At 45.9% G+C, this 17,716-nt stretch overlaps 1 protein-coding gene across 3 annotated transcripts in view; it reads left to right on the plus strand.

Moving 5' to 3' along the window:
• Positions 1-637, plus strand: part of TMEM135 (transmembrane protein 135) — a 187,738-nt gene extending 187,101 nt beyond the window's left edge. For all 3 annotated transcript variants that reach the window (XM_086481704.1, XM_086481703.1, XM_086481705.1), the window contains one exon: positions 499-637. In XM_086481704.1, coding sequence (XP_086337830.1) covers positions 499-631 — 133 coding nt within the window. In that variant the 3' untranslated portion in view covers positions 632-637. The remainder of the gene's footprint in view (positions 1-498) is intronic.
• Positions 638-17,716: the final 17,079 nt, after the last annotated feature.

Consider the following 17,716-nt stretch of genomic DNA (forward strand, 5'->3'; position numbering starts at 1 on the left):
CATAGGTCTTTCACTCAGTATCTTTGAAGGCTAAAGAGCTGGAAATAGATTGCAACCCCCATAAAACGGTTATCCAGACTTGGGCAGGCATGGCCAGAGTTTGCAAGGTTGGGGTGAGAAAGACTTTTAACTGCACAAAAAAAGACTTTTGACTTTTTTTTGTGCAGTTAAAAGTAAAAGGGGACTCTCTCCTTTCCCCTTTTCTACAAGTTGTGTTATATAAAATATAGCTGTACAAATCATTTTTAATTAGATTTGCCAATTTTTTTTTTTTTTTAAAATCTTAATTGCCCAAGATGAAAAACTTGTAGTCATTGATCAGTGCAGGCTGAAGCCTATATTTCAGAGATTTGGATAGTCTTTCACGAAGTGAAATAATTTTAATAATTTTATAAATAAATGGAATTAATCTTTAAATAAAGATTTTTTAATTTATTTTTTTTTTCAAAAACAAATGAATCATCTATTCACTCTCTCATGTCTCTTCTTTTTTTGAAGGTTTGCTCTCATGAACAGGAAAGTTTTAGATGTATTTGGTACGGAAGCATCTAAGAACTTCAAGGATTTCACACCCAAGCTTGACCCAAGATACACAGTTGTACCACCAGAGCTACCACTGGAGCTGTCTTGAAAATGAGAGTATATCTTGTCATTGAATGTGATCAGCATTTTGTCCTGAATTAACTTCACAGTCGTATATATGGAGGAGGGCTTGGGCTCCACTTCAGTATTATTTCAATGAGAAATGCTTTTTACCAATCAAAAATACTGAAGCTTTGCAGGAAGGTGTGGCTTAGTGATTAAGCCCCTTCTGTACACAGAAAATATTTCTGGATTACTGTAGTTGGTTGACAGTATGGTAGATTCCTGAGTGAGTTAAACAAATGAGTAATATATTTAGAGAAGAGAAGTAAAACTTAAATCTGCATAATATTTCAAAAATTCTGTAGTTCATACCAGTAGAATATTTCTTGGTAAAACTAAAAGTAATTCTTAATTTACAAAGGAAGGCAAATGGCATAGTTTAGGTCCAAAATTCTACCTGATCTTAAAACTACTGCAGTCTGGTGAAAATGCCTCCTTGGCTTTCTGAATTGTGTCACTGATTTATCTCAGAAGAGCCACCGCCCACTCATTATTTAAAATGACAGTGTTTTTACACAGCTATGGTTGCAAAATAAGGCATTCCTTAGGAAAAGAAAATGCACGTTAATTCAGAAATCACATTCCAGGGCAGCAAATCCCACGGACGATACGGACAACAGACAAGGAAAAGAAGGCGGCAGTACCAGAGCCTGCTGCGCCCTGAGGAGCAGCGGGTGTGGTGGGCAGCATCTGCCAAGTGGCAAATGACAAAACCGGCAGAGGAAGGAATGAAACGTTCCAGCCCCTGAGATGGTGCTGGAAACAGCAGCCAGTTACAAAAATAAAAAAGCCAAGAACAAAACAAAACAAAAATCCCCCAAAATATACCGAAATGAAATGTTTATTTTTAAAGGGCTTGACATTGTCACTTTAGATGGCATCGGGTTGTTTGTCGAGCTGCAATGCCAGCCAGCGTTTCCAGCGTCCTTTAAAAGAGAACTGACCCCTGAGGTTAGACTGTTACAAGAGAACAGTTTTGACGATCGTATTAATAGTATTCTTTCCTTGTGCTCGATGAAGAGTGGTTTTCCGTTGCTCCGTCAGACAGCCACTGGGACGGTTACATTCTGTTTAACACGGTACTCGGGGCAAGTAACTACCTACCCAAATTCCATCTTGTTTTTACCCTGCGTATTTCTGCAGGGGATAGTTTGTGTTCTAAAGCGAGACCTTGACATGCTAATTGCTTCTTTTGCTTTTTGGGGCTTTTTTTTAAAATTAGAATCCGTTCAGGTTATGCTGAATGGTGTTCGTTACCCTAGGACTTAATGAAAAGCTGAACTGTATTCACGTTCGACTGAAAAGAGACGAGGTCAGACAGGGAATGGGAATTGCAGTAGGTTGCATGTATTTTAAAAAGAAATCAGTATTTTATTGGAAGTCTTTGTCAGATAATATGAATTAGATTAATTAATAGAATCTTTGTCTTGTAACACTGTAATCCTACCCCAGCCTTAAGCTTATTTTAATTCCCGTTAGTTCAGTTTCTCATTGCTGAATATGCATTTTTATCAGATTTACAGAGATGTCATGAAAATTGTACCAATCTGTGCACATCTGCTTCTTCATCAGCTACTGTAACAGGGATGGTTTATCGCTGTTACTAAAGGTGCTTCGTCCTGTAACACAGAGGTTGTCCAAGTTAGTGTGAATAAAGTTCTGCAAGCTAGTTTGTATGCAATATTTTATTGCTTCAAATATTATATTAAAATTCCTCAAAAGGAAATAGAAGTTAATTCAACGAGAACTTTAAAAGGATTGTAATAGGTTTGTAGTGTTTTTCCACTGGAATATGGTCTAAAATATTTGACCTTGTAAATTCTGAGAAGTTATATATTTTAAGTAATATGTTAGAACTCACACATGATATTATGAATACTTTCTAGTGTTACTATATACTGTTCTCAAATGTCAAGACATTTTATAGATGGATTAATTTTCTTCACTGGAATGACAATTGTGATTGTTTCTCTATTTGAGTTGAAAAAAATCCAAGTACTACATCTCAGCAGCTAAACAACGGTTTTGTCTATGTTTTCTTGCTTCCAAAATTCACAGTCCTTGTTTCAAGTTATTTTCATGTAATATAAAAAGAAATTAAAAATTTTTAAATTATTTTTATTCAAAGGAAGTATATGTAAGAGAAAAAAAAAAATAAAGTCCTAATGTTTTTCCCAATAATAAACAGTTGTTGTTTGAAAAGGTGACTTCTTGTGTATGTTGTTGTTGATGAGCCATCTGGAATCATCAACGAAGTAATACTTGGTGATGAAGGAACGCCAGCAGTGTGACCGAGCATTTAAATTGTGTGTATTTGTTACAATATAAAGTCCTAACACAGTGTAAGTGAAGAGGTAATGCCAAAGCAGTTCAGCTGACAGCTTCAGCTCTGCGCTTCCACGGGTAATTATGCAATATGGGTTGACTTTATTTGTTGTTTCTTTTTTAAACAGAGAAAGCCACATAACCAGCTATGAAGGCAGTGAAAAGCTGCATGCCTCCAGCTCTGCCCACCACGTGGTCAGATGATTGGGCCCCATGTGACTGAAATGGCAGCGTTTGCTACCACCTGATGTGGCACAGCTATTTATTTTTTTGATCATATGATGGGTATCTGATCACGTTGAGCTTCTTGCAAAAGAGGTTGATTTTGCAGAGAAGAATACAGGGGGAGACTTGCTCAGGAGATGGTGGGTCAACCTGAAATAGCATAGTTCCCCGATAGAGGTTTGGGTGTTCTTAGGGGGGCTGTGCAGGAAGATGGTGCTCAGCTCCCGTGCAGGCATCTCAGGAGGGTGGACCGAGAGCTGCAGCCTCACCCGTGGCTCCCAGGAGTCAGGAGCAAATATGCCTGTGGTAGACAATTTTTTCACCTTTCCTTGAGGTTGTTTGCATGCGCAGCCCTTCTGGAGAGTTCATCACCATCCCTACTGCTCTTCCTGCACCACCCTTACTGTGCATCTTGCTCTCTCCGTGGCTGTTGTCCCCATCTTGCACCCAGACCCCCATGCTATGCTCCCATCACAGCCTTTTGCCCCAGTTCCTCTTCGTTCTTCATCCCTCCCTCACCTCTACCCAGCCCAGTGTCAGCTGTACCCTGTCCTCCCCTTTGTCTTACGAGCTCCATTTACAGCCCTTGGGTGCCTCCTTCTGCTCCTCCTCCAGAACTGCTTCATCACGCATCCAGGGGAGTGCTGCTCCTGCCTGAGGGAGAAGGCAAGCAGGGCTGTTCCCCCCATGCACCCCAGGTTTTGCTGCCACCCTTGGGTTTTCAATGGCAGAGCTGCTTTAGGAGCAGCAGAATTCGAGAGTCCAGATCTAGAGTTTTTGCCTCCCAATCCAAGACATTCTGGCCGTGTCTAAGGTATGTGTGCAAAATCCCAAAGTGAAGGTTGCTGTCATTCCATCTTTTATGGTGGATACTCATAAATATCCTTTGCCTGCCATCTTTCAGCTGATTTCCAGGCCTTATGAGATTGCTCCCATTGCAAACCCTCTTCACTTCTTCCCGGTCCTTGTTAGAGGTGATGATGAAGGTGTTGGCATCTGCCACCAAGATTCAGTAAAGGAGAGGATTTCTTTTCTGTGGAATCATTTTAAATCTAGCAGAAAGCTGAGAGGTTTGTGTGGTAAGATAATTCCACCAGGGAGCACATGAAGGCATATAGAAATGTTGATCTTTTAGAGAGCTAATAATAAATGCAAAGAGCGCCTACAATGACCCATTTTTAGTTTTTATAGATAATGCCACCTCAGTTCATGAGGAAGATGAGTAAAACATCAGAAATGCTTCAGTGTAGATGGAGTGATTTCACTGCTGAAGGTAGAAGCTTGAGCTTCCTTTCATTGTCTCACAGCTGGGTCTCCGGGACAATCTCAGAATCTCTGCCTTCTGCAGGTGACATGTCTCCAGCCAAGACTGCTCTTAGACAATACAGGTTTCTGTTGTGTGGTCAAGAAACTCCATGTTCCTCGTTGTTTCTCTGCCACAATGAGAATGAAGATGCCTTCCATAATATGGACAACCTGTTCTAACAGCTTCCCACACTTCTCGTAGCAGACCTGGGACCCTTTTACTCCAGCCATCTTAGATGGGACATTCCTGAGAACTGTCAGTAAGGCTCAAAAATAGTTTTCAGAGAACTTGTTGGGTTGTTCTCCTTTGAGAGGTTCCCTTCCTTCTGCCCAGGCCACTGTGCTTTTGTGTTTGTTTGAGGACATGGGAAGGGGTTCGTTCCAGATGCTTGGTGACATCCCAGGCAGAGAGACTTGCTATGTTCTGAGCTCAGCCCTATGCTTGGCGAGTTAAAATTTCAGGACAGCTTGTGTGAAAATTCTTCCATTTCCAGCTCTGCCAGAGACAAATATTTCTGGACAAGTGGTCCTGGGGTGGGTGTGCATTGACAAGGCACAAAGACGGAGAGCAAGAAAATCAGTGATGCTTAAACTGAGCTTTCACTTTGTTGAGGATTTTTTTCCCACAACTACCTTTAACATGGAGCGGTGGCAGCGCCGAGGTTCTACATCAGCATCAGGGTTATGAATCCTTGCCGTGATGCAGAAGAAACGTAGGACCAAGGAGAGGGCAATTGTAGCAAAATGCAGTTGTGACCAGCAAAGTAATTTTGGTGGCCACAGCTTTGTGCCTAAATACTGGTCTGGAGGTTTCCATTTCCAGATTCTGGTTTCTAAGCAGTGAGCCCTTCACGAAGGAGATTGGCATTTCCCTCACTTCAACCCTTGCTCTGTGCCCGGATGAACCCAGCACATGGGGGTACCTGCAGGTGACTCAGTTTGGGGGGGGGGGGGGGGGTGTCTCACCTTCACAGGTCACCTGCATTTACAAAACAAGTGTGTTACTCCCACTCCTTTGCGGATACAACGGAAAAAATTGGCATTTCCACTTGAGCTACACAGTTTCATTGGTTTTCTTATCATTTATTAGAAGACCCTCAATGTTTTACTCATCTTATAGATACATTTACAGTGATGTTTGAGGCAAGGATATTTTTTCCCCCATAGGGAGCCTAAAACTGCCGTTGTGGATGCACTGGCAAAATCACCCAATGCTCCCCCTTGCCTTTGGCCATGTTGAAATGGGATCGCTTCACTCACGACACAGCACCCACCTTTTGCAGCTGATGAGTTATATTCTTCCATCTCCATCACATACGACACTTATTTTACCAACAGGCTCCTTTGAACGTGGCAAGCAGAAATGTGAAAATTAGAGCCCTCTTTGATCTTAAGGACTTTTTTTTTTTTTTTTCCTGGCACAGGCCAGGAACTTTTCCGCTTGCTAATTAAAACAGAGAGCAGCCAGAAGAATTTTAAATATTAATGCCAAGGCTTTACCCAGAGTGGAATAGGCTGGTTGGAAATCCAGGCAGATGATTAATCTTCTCACGCCGGTGGAATCCAATCAATGTTTTTTCCCCTCAGCTGCCGCAACGGAGACATAAAAAACACTGCCGTGGCTGTCGGAGCAGGAGCTGATGGGACTGTTCCCAGGACTGCTTGAAGGTTACAGAAGACCTGATCAGGGTCAGGAACAAAGCAAAGCTTTTTTCTGTGTTTTTCTGTTATTTTAGAGTGAAGGCCTGCTTTGCTGTTGCAGGCAGTAGAAGCTTGCAAGAAGGGACTGATTGGGCTGGGGTGAACAAACGTGCTGTGATAGAGTCCCACATTAAAACACTGCTGCTTGCACCGTTGTGATACAACTGTAAAGAAAGTTCTGAACAACCCAGAAATACTGCTTTGCTCGTTGTCTACTGTCTGTAAAAAAAATAAATCAGGCATTTCCAGCCCAGGTCACTTGTGATTATATTCAGAAGTGGATTTAACATCTCAGACCATCTTGCACTGGGATGCTCTTACATCTTCTTGGACACAAAAAAGTAATATCCTGTAAACAATTTGAAACTGAGGCAGAAAGTGACGCCTCTGCTTCACCGGTGACATCTTCTGGGTGGTGCCTGTAGCCCAGTGGGAGAGGAGAGCTCTCAGTTGACTGCGTTGGCTGTACAGAGGTGGGATCTGGCTTCTTCTACAGCAATGTGGGGCAGGCACTCGCTGTCTCCTCCACTGTGAGACCTGGCAGCACCAAATGCTTAAGCTTAAGCAGATTTAAAACAAATCAAAGGAAGACAATTCCCCCCTGCAATGTGTAAGTCGACTGGGAAACTCCTTGCCTGTGACCATTTACAGGAGTTGAAAAAGTGACTGAAAGATCAGCTCTAACTACACCTGAAAGCCTAAAAAAAGACAGTGACTCACACGGTGCAATTCTTACCCCATTGCCATTGCTGCCGTGTGGGTTTGAGACTGTATTATCAGTGCATAGCGTTCATCTAGAGGAGTTTTGGGTACTGTGTAATGAGGAATGGGCAAAAGTCACTTCCCAGGACAGCCTGGCCATGGGCCCTGCTTGGCAGGACTGGTGGGACACCGTCAGCCCACTGCAACTCCTCAGGCACCAGAGGCACCAGCCCTTGTCTCTGGAGGGATATGATCTGCAAGCAGTAAAATTTACTATTTCTCACTAGTTTGGTGATATATTCACCAGGTGGATATGTTTCCCCACTCCCAGAAGGTGCCCTGTCTGATGCCCACAGTGCTCCTGGCTTATGGAGTCACGGAGGGAAACTCAGTGCATTCCCACCAGCCCCATCTTCGGAAGTGCCTCCCGGAAAGGTGGTCCTGTCTCTGCACCTTCACCTGTTCCCTGCATATGTTTCTGTTACTCAGTGCTCTGTGTCAGCTGCATCATGCTGGGAATATTATTTCCCCAGGAGTAAAGGAAACTCCAGGCATCCTGGCCAGGTGTTTCCTATGGGAGTGCACCGGTCCTCTGCGTGGAGCTGATCCAGGCCTCTTGGCTACAGCCCTAAATTTATTATTAATGCATTTTTCCCCACTATCAGCCAAGGTGGGTCTGTTGTCAGGGTGGCTTGGAATGTGACTTTGCTTGGTCACACTTGGAAGGAGACTGTGAAGCTCTTTCACAACTGCTGTTGAGTCTGCCAACCCAAATGTTCTTCTGCGACAGGTTCCCAAATCTTGACTTGATCGCATCTTTGAAGGTACATGGCCTGGATTTTCCAGCCAACATACCAGGGGTCATGCAGAAATCCAGTTGTGTTTTTACAACAGTTCGGCTGAATCCTCTGCAGGGCCACATCAACAGCAAGGAGGTGCCCTGGAGATCAACTCTTTTTTGTCAGGTAGGTCAGTCCCACAGCCACAACCTTCAGTGAAGTGTAAGCTCTGCCCGTGCTGTTGGTCCCAAAAGCAAAGCAGTGTTGCTCATGCAGGGGATATCAGGGAAGGGAAAAAGCTGGTATGTGACTTGATTGCTTCATGCTTGCAGGCATGAAACTAAGTCATCAACTTCCATACATGTTTTTCTGGATGGTACCAGGAGCAGAACACCATCACATGCCCACTCATAACCTGCTGAAACCAGGGCAGGAAACCAGTGGTCCTCAGGAACAAACTCCTGATCTGAAGTCTCCTTCTCTGGAGACGTTCAAAACCCTCCTAGACGTGTTCCTGTGTGATCTACTCTAGGTGGTCCTGCCCTGGAAGGGGAGGTTGGACTAGGTGATCTTTCAAGATCCCTTCCAACCCCTAACAATATGTGATTCTGTGATCATTAAGCCCAAGGCCACTTACCACCGCAGACTTCCTCTGATGTTTTGGAGTCTGTTTCTCAAGGAGCTACTGGAGTCAACCAGGGACTGTGCTGATTAGATCATTCCTAGTGAACTGGACTAAGCCAGACTTGCTGCTGCCATCTGAGACATGCCCAACAGTCTCCCACGATTTGCAGTTTCCCCCTTTCATAGTGCGCCTTGCATATTGGCCTGCCTGGAAACTTGGCTCCATGCAGTCTCTGATGATCAGCTGCTTTCTGAGCACAGCCATTGGGCTTCTCATTCACTGCTTTGCAGCTCTGGGAAATAGAGGGAGCCTGAAAAACAGCATTTGCAGTGCTCGTGTGGGAAGCTGTATGCTGAAGTCTTACTTGTCCCAGCTGGAGTTTCTGCTCACCTGTCTATTCCCCTTCACCCTCCCAGTTCTCGTTCAACCCCACAGTAACCTACGGCCTCTGAAGATTATCTGCATCCCTGCTCCAGGGCATGTAAAATCCGAAGATGATCCAACGGGGCGAGCTCAACTGTTTTGCTCAGCTGGGAACGGCAGCAGTGGGGCTGCCTTTCTCAGCCAAGGATGTGTTTGACCCTAATGGTGCCTTTGATCTGTATGTAGACAGGGATGCTGGACAGGAATTACTGCTTGCTCCAGCAATCATAATACCACTCAGCATGGGATTAATTTTTGATTCCATGAATTACTTTGAAATTATTTTGCTTTAATAAATTGGGGCGGGAGGAGAATATTCTCACAGAGATGAGAATGAGTCCAAACAAAATAGTGTGGGTAACAATGCAAAGTGATTTTCCTGGGAGCCTAGGGGAGTTTGAGACAGATTTTCGGTCCTTAACTCAGCTCAGATCCTTAGACCAAATCTTTCTTTGAGCTCTTGATTCTTAAGATTATTCTGTCCTATAAGGAAAGAGTGACCTGTTGCTTGCTGTGTTGGGAAATGTTGCCCAGACTTGACAATTTAAGCACTTTATGCCATCACATAGAAGAAAGATGTCCTTCCACTCCTGTTCGCTCTCTCCTGCATTAGGTGAGAGCATGGACTATATTCCCAGAGAACTTAGGAGTCTCATTTTCATTTTTGGTGCTTCAGCCTCGAATCATGATTCTAAATGTCCACCCCGGCTGCAGTTTAACTTTCCATTTGTGTGCTGTTTTCAGGTGTGAACACCTCAAAGGACCTTCTGTGCTGCCGCTTCTCCTGCACAGTGTCCTCCGCTGTGATAGTGCTAGGCAGACTTCTGTCTCCCACATGCCCCCGGGGATGTGGGTGTCCCTCTGCTGAGGCCAGACCTCTGAGGCACCCAGAAAACTGTTCAGAGGAAATGTGGTCTGGCCCGTGAAGAATCCTGGACGTATCCTGGGACCTGCTGGCCATGTATTGATTGGTCCTGGCTGATGCATGCCCAAAAGCCTGTTAATGAATTAGCACTAAGAACAGAATCTGCCTGTTCCAGGCCCAGCAACATCCCCTGGCACTACAAGTATGAATGGAGCATCGATGCATGGGGAGGGACACGGCTTCCCACACTCCCCAGCACTGCCACAGGGCTGCTGCTGTGCTAGCTGCAGAGCAGAAAGCAGCAAGAGAGGCTCAGAGGAGAGGCATGGCAACCTTAGCCAGCAGATCTGCAAATATTTTGTTGTGATTTAGAAGTTTAAGTCCTGATGGGACTTGTCAAGGCAAGGCTTTGTCCCTTTGTTTTCATAGGAAGTTTCTGATTCCCAACCACTGCTTACTGCCGTTGCGAGGGAGGAAAGTGAGTCATGGAGCTTCCTATTGGCCTGAGGAGATACACAGAGAAATAACTTGCGAGGGACTCAGCCCAGACAGCTGAGCGCCTGGCAGCGAGGGAGAAATCGGGCAAACAGCTCTCAGATTCATTAGCATGGCTGCAAATTAATTGCCTGAACCAGTAATGGACATAAACATGTTTCCCTTGTGGGCAATCATTCTAGGAGGGAGCAGAGGGAGCAGTGCTGCTTTGTCAAGGGCTGGATTTAGACAGGGTGACACACATTTATAGCTTTAACCTCCGTAATTTACTATGTGGACAAAGCAGGGGAGGAAACCGGATGCATGTGGAGCAGAGATGGATGTGTCCGTTTCCTCGTGCGCACCCTTCGGTCCGCTCTCTGGAAATCACTGCGAATCCACTGGGGAGTTTACAGGCTTACGTGCTAAACACGGTCCCTGCTGCAGACTGGCAGTGGGGAACAGCAGCCAACTTGTCCCAGGCAGGGCCACCCCCAGGGGCTTCTCCGGTGGATGTCCTGGGATAGGACAGGCATCTCTGCCCTCCCTCCTTGGACAGTGAAGACCTTCCCAGAGGTGATACTGAGGGTAAAGGTGCCTCCTGCAGCACAGAAGGAGCAATTTCATTCTCCAGATGGGTATCTTCAGCCTGTCGAGAGGACGTACTGCAATGGCTGACCACTTGGGTCTAGTGGTGTTTTGACCAAGCAGCCCTCTCTGCTCTCATCAGCATCCTTTCACTGCTTCGTCTTGAAACAAAAATACCTTTATGGTTTTTAGCTCAAGAAATCAAGGAGGAAAACAAGTCATTACCGTGTAAAGGAAAACAGCCCCTCCCGACACATATTCCCAAAAATCTGATGATGGGCTGTGTGGGCTTATGTTCAACTCCACAGGGAAGACTGTACATTTTGTGGCAACAAAACCAGAAGGCAGTAAAAATTGCACAGCCTGGTTAGAGGGAGGGACTCAAGAGGAGAGGAAGGGTTACTTCTGACTGCAAGTTGCTCACAGGCATTTGCCATTTCTAGTGTCTCTTGTGAACTGGCTGGCGTTCCTTCGTGTGCAGCAGCATGTGAAACAGAGGACTGTTGCTCCATAGGTTTAAATTTAGTGTGTGCAGTAGGCTCTGAGGTTGTGCATGAAAAAGTGGGTCAGCGTTAGGGGGTAGGCTGCAAGCGTGGACCCAAGCAGCTCCGTTTCTGTAGGTGACATGGGGACATCAGCATGTGAATGTGGCATCATCTTCCAAGCAGACCAGGGGATCTGTTTTCCTAGTCTCCTGCCATCCCTGTGTCTGAGAAATTGCCACTTTTTGGAGGAAATCACCCATTTCTCATCCAGACATTTTGGGAGAAGCTCACCTTTCAGACCTGCAACATGCCTACAATGTGCCATGGGGTTTGGCCTCTGCTCTTGTCTCCCTTTAAAGATTTGCTCAGTTGAAAGAACTGAAGAAAGTAAAGTTTCTTATTACAGACTCTGATGGTCATACACTCCAGTCACAGAGCCTACGTGATCATCATGGACACGCAGATCCAGCCCTACTTTCTGCTTGGACTTCCCCCATGGAAGGCAAGGACTCTTTACTGCACGCAGTGCTCAGATGCTAAGGCGAGAAATACCTCCCTATCAATAAACATGTTTCCAAAACTCCTCACCCAGGAATCCTTCACGTCCCTAATTGCCCTGACACCATGAGACGGCTTAGGTGTCTATAAAATTACACCCACAGGCACGTACACACATGCAGATGAACACAGTGTGGGTTACAAAAGGCTTGGGACTTTGCTTACCTTTACTTCATGTCATTTAATGTGATGCTACAGTGAGAAGGGACATTTTATTTTATTTTTTAATCAAAGGAGAATACAAAGGAAGCACATTTTTTATAGAGATGAAGTGTGTATATGTTCCTCTCGCATTAATGCTTTATAAAAGTCTGTACTGCTGAGTATTGAAACTGATCTTTTTCTGGTAAAGATACAAGTTTTTATTAAAAATGAACCATAAGAACTAAAACCATACAGCTAAATTTTCTCTGTCAAATAAATAGTGGTCAAGACTCATTTCTTACACTGATAAATGCTTCCTTTTTCCCCCTCAGCAGTGTCTTCAATAAGGATTTTTTGCCTGAAGTCTTGCCCTATTGAAGTCTTTGAATTCACTAGGATCAAAATTTTACCTTCTGATTTTTGGGTTGTCTCTAGCTAAGCAAAAGAGCATGAGATGATAGGTTTTACTCTGAATGCTGCTTCCTCTGAAGTCTTCACTTCAGCAGAAGCTGGATTCCATCCAGTGCATGAGCTGGACACAAAGCTCACATACCTCTTTAGAAACCTTCGTGCTCACATGGTGCTGACCATAAAAACCTCATGATTTGGAACTGTTGATAACACACACAAAAAAAGCAGAGATCTAGTTTGGTGTCTGTTTAATTTTCAAATTACTTTCCTGGTTGTGATTTGTCGATGAGCACTGTTGGAGAGCAGTGCAGGGGCTCTCACTGACATGGTTTCCCTACGTGGTATGTATCAGGGTGTCAGTGGGTGCTGGTGGGGTTGATTTTGGGGTGCTTTTCAGTGTAGTGAGTGCCACATTTTGGCTTCCTGAACCCCCTAGGTAGGGGTGAGCCCCCACCACCCAGGTTTGCGAGCCCTGGGTTGCCCATGGCAGGGATGCACTGAACCAAAGGGCATAACGTCATCATGGGAGGAGGGAAAGGAGTTGTCTTTTATTTTTGCAGGATGAACCCCAGCTGAAGTTCATACGAGAACAAAAGTAACCAAGAAATACTTCTGAGATCTGAGTCTGCTATGCTGCCCTTCATTTGTGAGGTTTTGTACAAGACCCCCCCTTGCTTCATCATAACAGCATGCTAAGCCACATCCATGTCCTGCCGCGGGGACTGCTCCAGCAAAGGGTGTGAGCACAGGCTCAGACCCACCGCCATAGAATCACAGAATCATAGAATCATTAGGTTGGAATAGACTTCTAAGATCATTGAGTCCAACTGTTGACCTAATACCGCCATGCCCACTAAACCATGTCCAGAAGTGTCCTATCTACACGTTTTTTGAACACCTCCGGAGACGGTGACTCCAACACTTCCCTGGGCAGCCTGTTCCGATGTTTGACCACTGTTTCAGTGAAGAAATTTTTACTGATGTCCGATCTAAACCTCCCCTACCGCAGCTAGAGACCATTTCCTTTTGTCCTATCACTAGTTACTTGGGAGAAGAGATGCTTATGTGCAGACCCTGAGGTTCCCACTGCTGCCTCTCCCGCACTCTGCGGAAGCTGGACCCTTTACAGGACATGGCTGTGGTCTGGTCCATCCCTCCAGGTACCAAACACAGCCGGCTCAAGTGACCCGATCTGCTGAGCAGCTGCGGGTGTACGGCCCTGGGTGCACAGAGACTAATAGGGACACAGCTGGGTGCGGTGATAATGACCTAGAGGGTGGAGGATCTTTTGCAACTTTTGCCAGGAGCGTGAATCCTGGAGAACTAACTGGACCCTCAAAGTCAGAGCATACCTACAGCTAAGTTGGAAGAAGTAATTGGAAAGAATCTTTGGCAACCTGTGCTGCCTTTGCCTCCTTCATAATTAGGTGGCCGATGAGCAAAAGGCTTTCACAGAGCTGAACTTATGTTAGGGGAAAAAAACAGCAAGCAAAATGCAAGATGTCCCTCCCCAAATCTCTGGAAGGTTTCCTTTATGGATACCTACAAAATCCAAGGGTGACCTTTTATAAAACTGATGGAGCAATTTGTGCTGATTCCTCATATCCTAGAGATCAGACTCCCTGAGGGGATCTCAAGTCAAGCAGCCAACCAGTGAAATACCCTGAATCATTACACACAATTGGAAATGCTTATGAGATTCTTTATAATATTTTAATGGAGGAAGGGAAAGAAGAAAGAAGTGGAAATGACTGACAGCAGTGAAATAGGAATAGAGCAATCCTTTGCTCTCTGTGTTTGGAGGGCAAGACCAGACAGGCCACAAACACGCAAGCTTGTGGGTGACAGCAAGGGGAGAAACAGGAGAGGTAAATTGTATTTATATAGGTGCCAATCAATTTGGACAAATGTTCAGCAGCCCTGGCACTGAGACAAATCAAACCCTGCAGAGGAAGGCTGGGTTTTTTTTTTTTCAAATCACTGAATAGCCAGATTAAAAGCCAATATGGTCTGGAAATAATTGGAAAGATATTATTTCCTGGTTCCCATGGGAATGTGAGCTGGGACACTCTGTGCCAGTTGCTGTCAGCAGCATCTATTCTGAGAAGACCCTGAGTACCATGTTACAGCAACCCAGGCTGGGAGCGTGTGGGCTCAAAGAGCAGCTGAGCCCTCTTGTCCAAATCAGCCTGCTACAGTCGGCCTTGCTCTCTTTCTTAGGATGCAGGTGAAAAAGGAGAAACCTAAGTCACACCCTGCAGCGTTTGTGAAATGCCATGCCCTGCCAGAAGGCAGAACACCTTCAACTTGCAGAATCGGTGTATCATTTTTTTTCGTGCATGGGCACTGCTGTTTGTTGCATTGGCTTTGTTTAGAAGTGTTTGATGTCTTTCTCTCTGTAAAGGTTTATGGAATAAATGTTCTTCCTCTGCAGCAGGTGGGAGGGTAACGGAGGACAGTGAAGAAGAGCATCCCCCAGCTCGTGGGGACAGCTGTCCTGCACAGTCACAGGGCCATGGGAGGTGGCACAAGGCTCCCTGACTTGTCCTGTCTCCTATTCCTCTTTGGAAGGGCTCCAGCTGTCCTTTCTTTTTCCTTGCTGAAAAAAAGTTTTTAAAAGCTATTTTTGCACTTTTTTTGCACTTTTTTTTTTTTTTTTCAGAAGATGTTAAGTTTTCATCAGAAAACTAGAAATTTAAAAGTTTTTGAACAATGACTTTTTAAAAATAAATCGGGTTAAATGGGGTATTTACTATAGGTATCTGGGCAACCAGCATCACCAACCATGTTCACGTCATGAAAGAGAAGTGGCCCAAGTAAACAGCTCCCTGTGTGAGGTCTTTGCTCTTCATTCTCCCTGTCCTACTTGGCTCCTGGTGCATTTTGGAGCTTGGAGGACTGCATCCTGGGTGGTGGTGGGACCAGGGGAGAGGCTGTTGGAGAAAGGAGAAGCCAGGGGGGCCACCATATTGAAGAGGCTGTGAAGTCAGCTCAGATGAGCCATGGGAGTGAGAAAAATGGGCTGGCAGGCACCCTAGTACCCTGCTGGTGGGCTTCTTCCAGGCAATGCTCCGGTCAAGCTTTGTCCACCCTTGTCTACTGTTGATCCCACAGGCAGGGTCCTGGCATCCCTGAGGGAGAGACCTTTCATGACACGCCATGTGTTGGGTTTGCATGACAAAATTTTGGCAGCAGCAGGGGCCACAGGGGTGGTTTCTGTGAGAAGCTGCTAGAAGCTTCCCCTATGTTTGTTAGAGCCAATGCCAGCCAGCTCCAAGATGGACCCGCCGCTGGCCAAGGCCAAGCCCATTGACAACAGTGGTAGTGCCTCTGGTAGCGCCTCATTTAAGAAGGGGAAAAAAACGGCTGCACATCAGCAACTGCAGGTGGAGAGAGGAGTGACACTATGTGAGTGAAACAACTCTGCAGACACCCAGGTCAGTGAAGAAGGAGGGGGAGGAGGTGCTTCAGGCACTGGAGCAGCGATTTCCCTGCAGCTCATAGTGAAGACCATAGTGAGGCAGGCTGTCTCTGCCGGAGCAGGTAGATGCCTGAAGGAAGCTGTGACCCCATGGAGAGCCTGCGCTAGAGCAGCCTCCTTGAAGGACCTGTGGCCATGTGAAGAGAGAGGAGCCCATGCTGCAGCAGGTTTGCTGTCAGAACTTGTGACCCTGTGGGGGCCCCATGCTGGAGAAATCTACTACTGAAGGACTGCATCCCATGGAAAGGACCCACACTGGAGCAGTTCGTGAAGAATCATAAAATGATAAAATGGTTTGTGTTGGAAGGGCACCTTAAAGGTCACCTAGTACAACCCTCCTGCAATGAGCAGGAACATCTTCAATTACATCAGGAGCTGATCAAGAACTGCAGCACATGGGAAGGACTCACGTTGGAGAAGTTTGTGGAGGACTGTCTCCCGTGGGAGGGACCTCACTCTGGAGCAGGGGAAGAGTGCGATGAGTCCTCCCCCTGAGGTGGAAGGAGCGGCAGAATCAACATGTGATGAACTTACCACAACCTCCATTCCCTGTCCCCTTGCACCACTCAGGGCAGGAGGAGGTAGAGAAATTGGGAGTTGAGCCTGGGAATAAGGGAGGTGTGTGGGGAAGGTGTTTTTAAGATTTGAGTTGAGTCTGGTTTTCCCATGACTGTAATTGCTGAGTGATCTCTCCCGGTCCTTATCTCAACCCACAAGCCTTTCATCTGCTTTTTTCTCCCCATGTCCAGCTGAGGAGGGGGACAGACAGAGCAGCTTGGTGGGCACCTGACACCCAGCCAGGGTCAACTCACCACACGCCACCTTCTGTCACCTTCTGCTCTGGAAACCTGTGTGATGGCCACTGGTCATCAACTGTGTAGTGCCCTTGGAGACGTGGCAAGCCAGAGGTGCAGGCCTGTCAGCACCCTGAGTAGCTTCAGAATGTTTATACTGTGTGTTTTCTTGAAATCCAGCCTGCCCCATGCTGCCAGTCAGTGCTGGGAGGCAAGGGGCTTCCCCAGGAGAGTCGTGGGGATGAGCACCTCTGAGCAGGCTGATGAGGCTCTTGGATATTATGAAAATGCAGCTCTATTTGGGCAGGAGCGTGACAACACTGCTGCTGTGGGACCTTCCTGGGCACAGCCGTGATGCTGAAAGAGAAGCCCCACGGACCCGACACGTCTCCTCCTCTGTTTACCAACATAGACATTGTCCCCAGGCCACCTCTCCTGAGTATCCTGGTTTAAAGAAAGAAAAGACAAATTCCTGAACAGAGATCTTCAAAGGAGCAAAATGTGGCCCCCTTTCTCACTTTACAGTTTGTTCAGCAGACGGGTTTTCCCCATAGTCAGGCCTGTCTGTGAGTTTCTGCAGCACAAGGCCAGGTCTTGAGCCACCATTAGTCATGATGACACAGCTCTTGTTCCAGAGGAGATGGGGGTTTTGAGAGTATTTTGGACATGTGTCTGGAAGGAAACATTAGGGAATAATTATTGCATGGAGAATGCTACTTCTGGAAACCTACCTTCCTCAGTGACCATGTTCCTCAATCTTCCTTGATTTAGTGATCCAAAACTCCCATTTCCTTCTTTATTCTGACTTGTGCATGATGTTTTAGTTCCATTTCTGCTTTTGGCCTCTTCTATGACATTGGGCAAAGCTGTTCAATGTCTTTCTTTCCTTTCCTCTTTCATTCAGTGTCCATCATGTCTTGTCTAACGCTGTTCATACAAAAGGATACTTCGTTTTGACTATAAGCATGTGGGTTTTGGATCAGACAATGAGAGTTGTGTTTGATTAAAATGATCTTTCATTATGCAGTTGCACAACAGAAGGAGGTTCTGCTGTCAAGGAATCACAGAGTAATGTAGTTTAGAAGGGACCATGAGAGGTCATCTGGCCCAGCTCCCTGCCCACTTCCGGTCATTCGATGGCCGTGAGATTTTGCCAATGGTAGTAAATGTTCTGCTTTTTTTCTGG

Source organism: Leptosomus discolor, chromosome 1 (assembly GCF_034619465.1).
Source record: "Leptosomus discolor isolate bLepDis1 chromosome 1, bLepDis1.hap2, whole genome shotgun sequence".
NCBI classification, from domain to species: domain Eukaryota; kingdom Metazoa; phylum Chordata; class Aves; order Leptosomiformes; family Leptosomidae; genus Leptosomus; species Leptosomus discolor.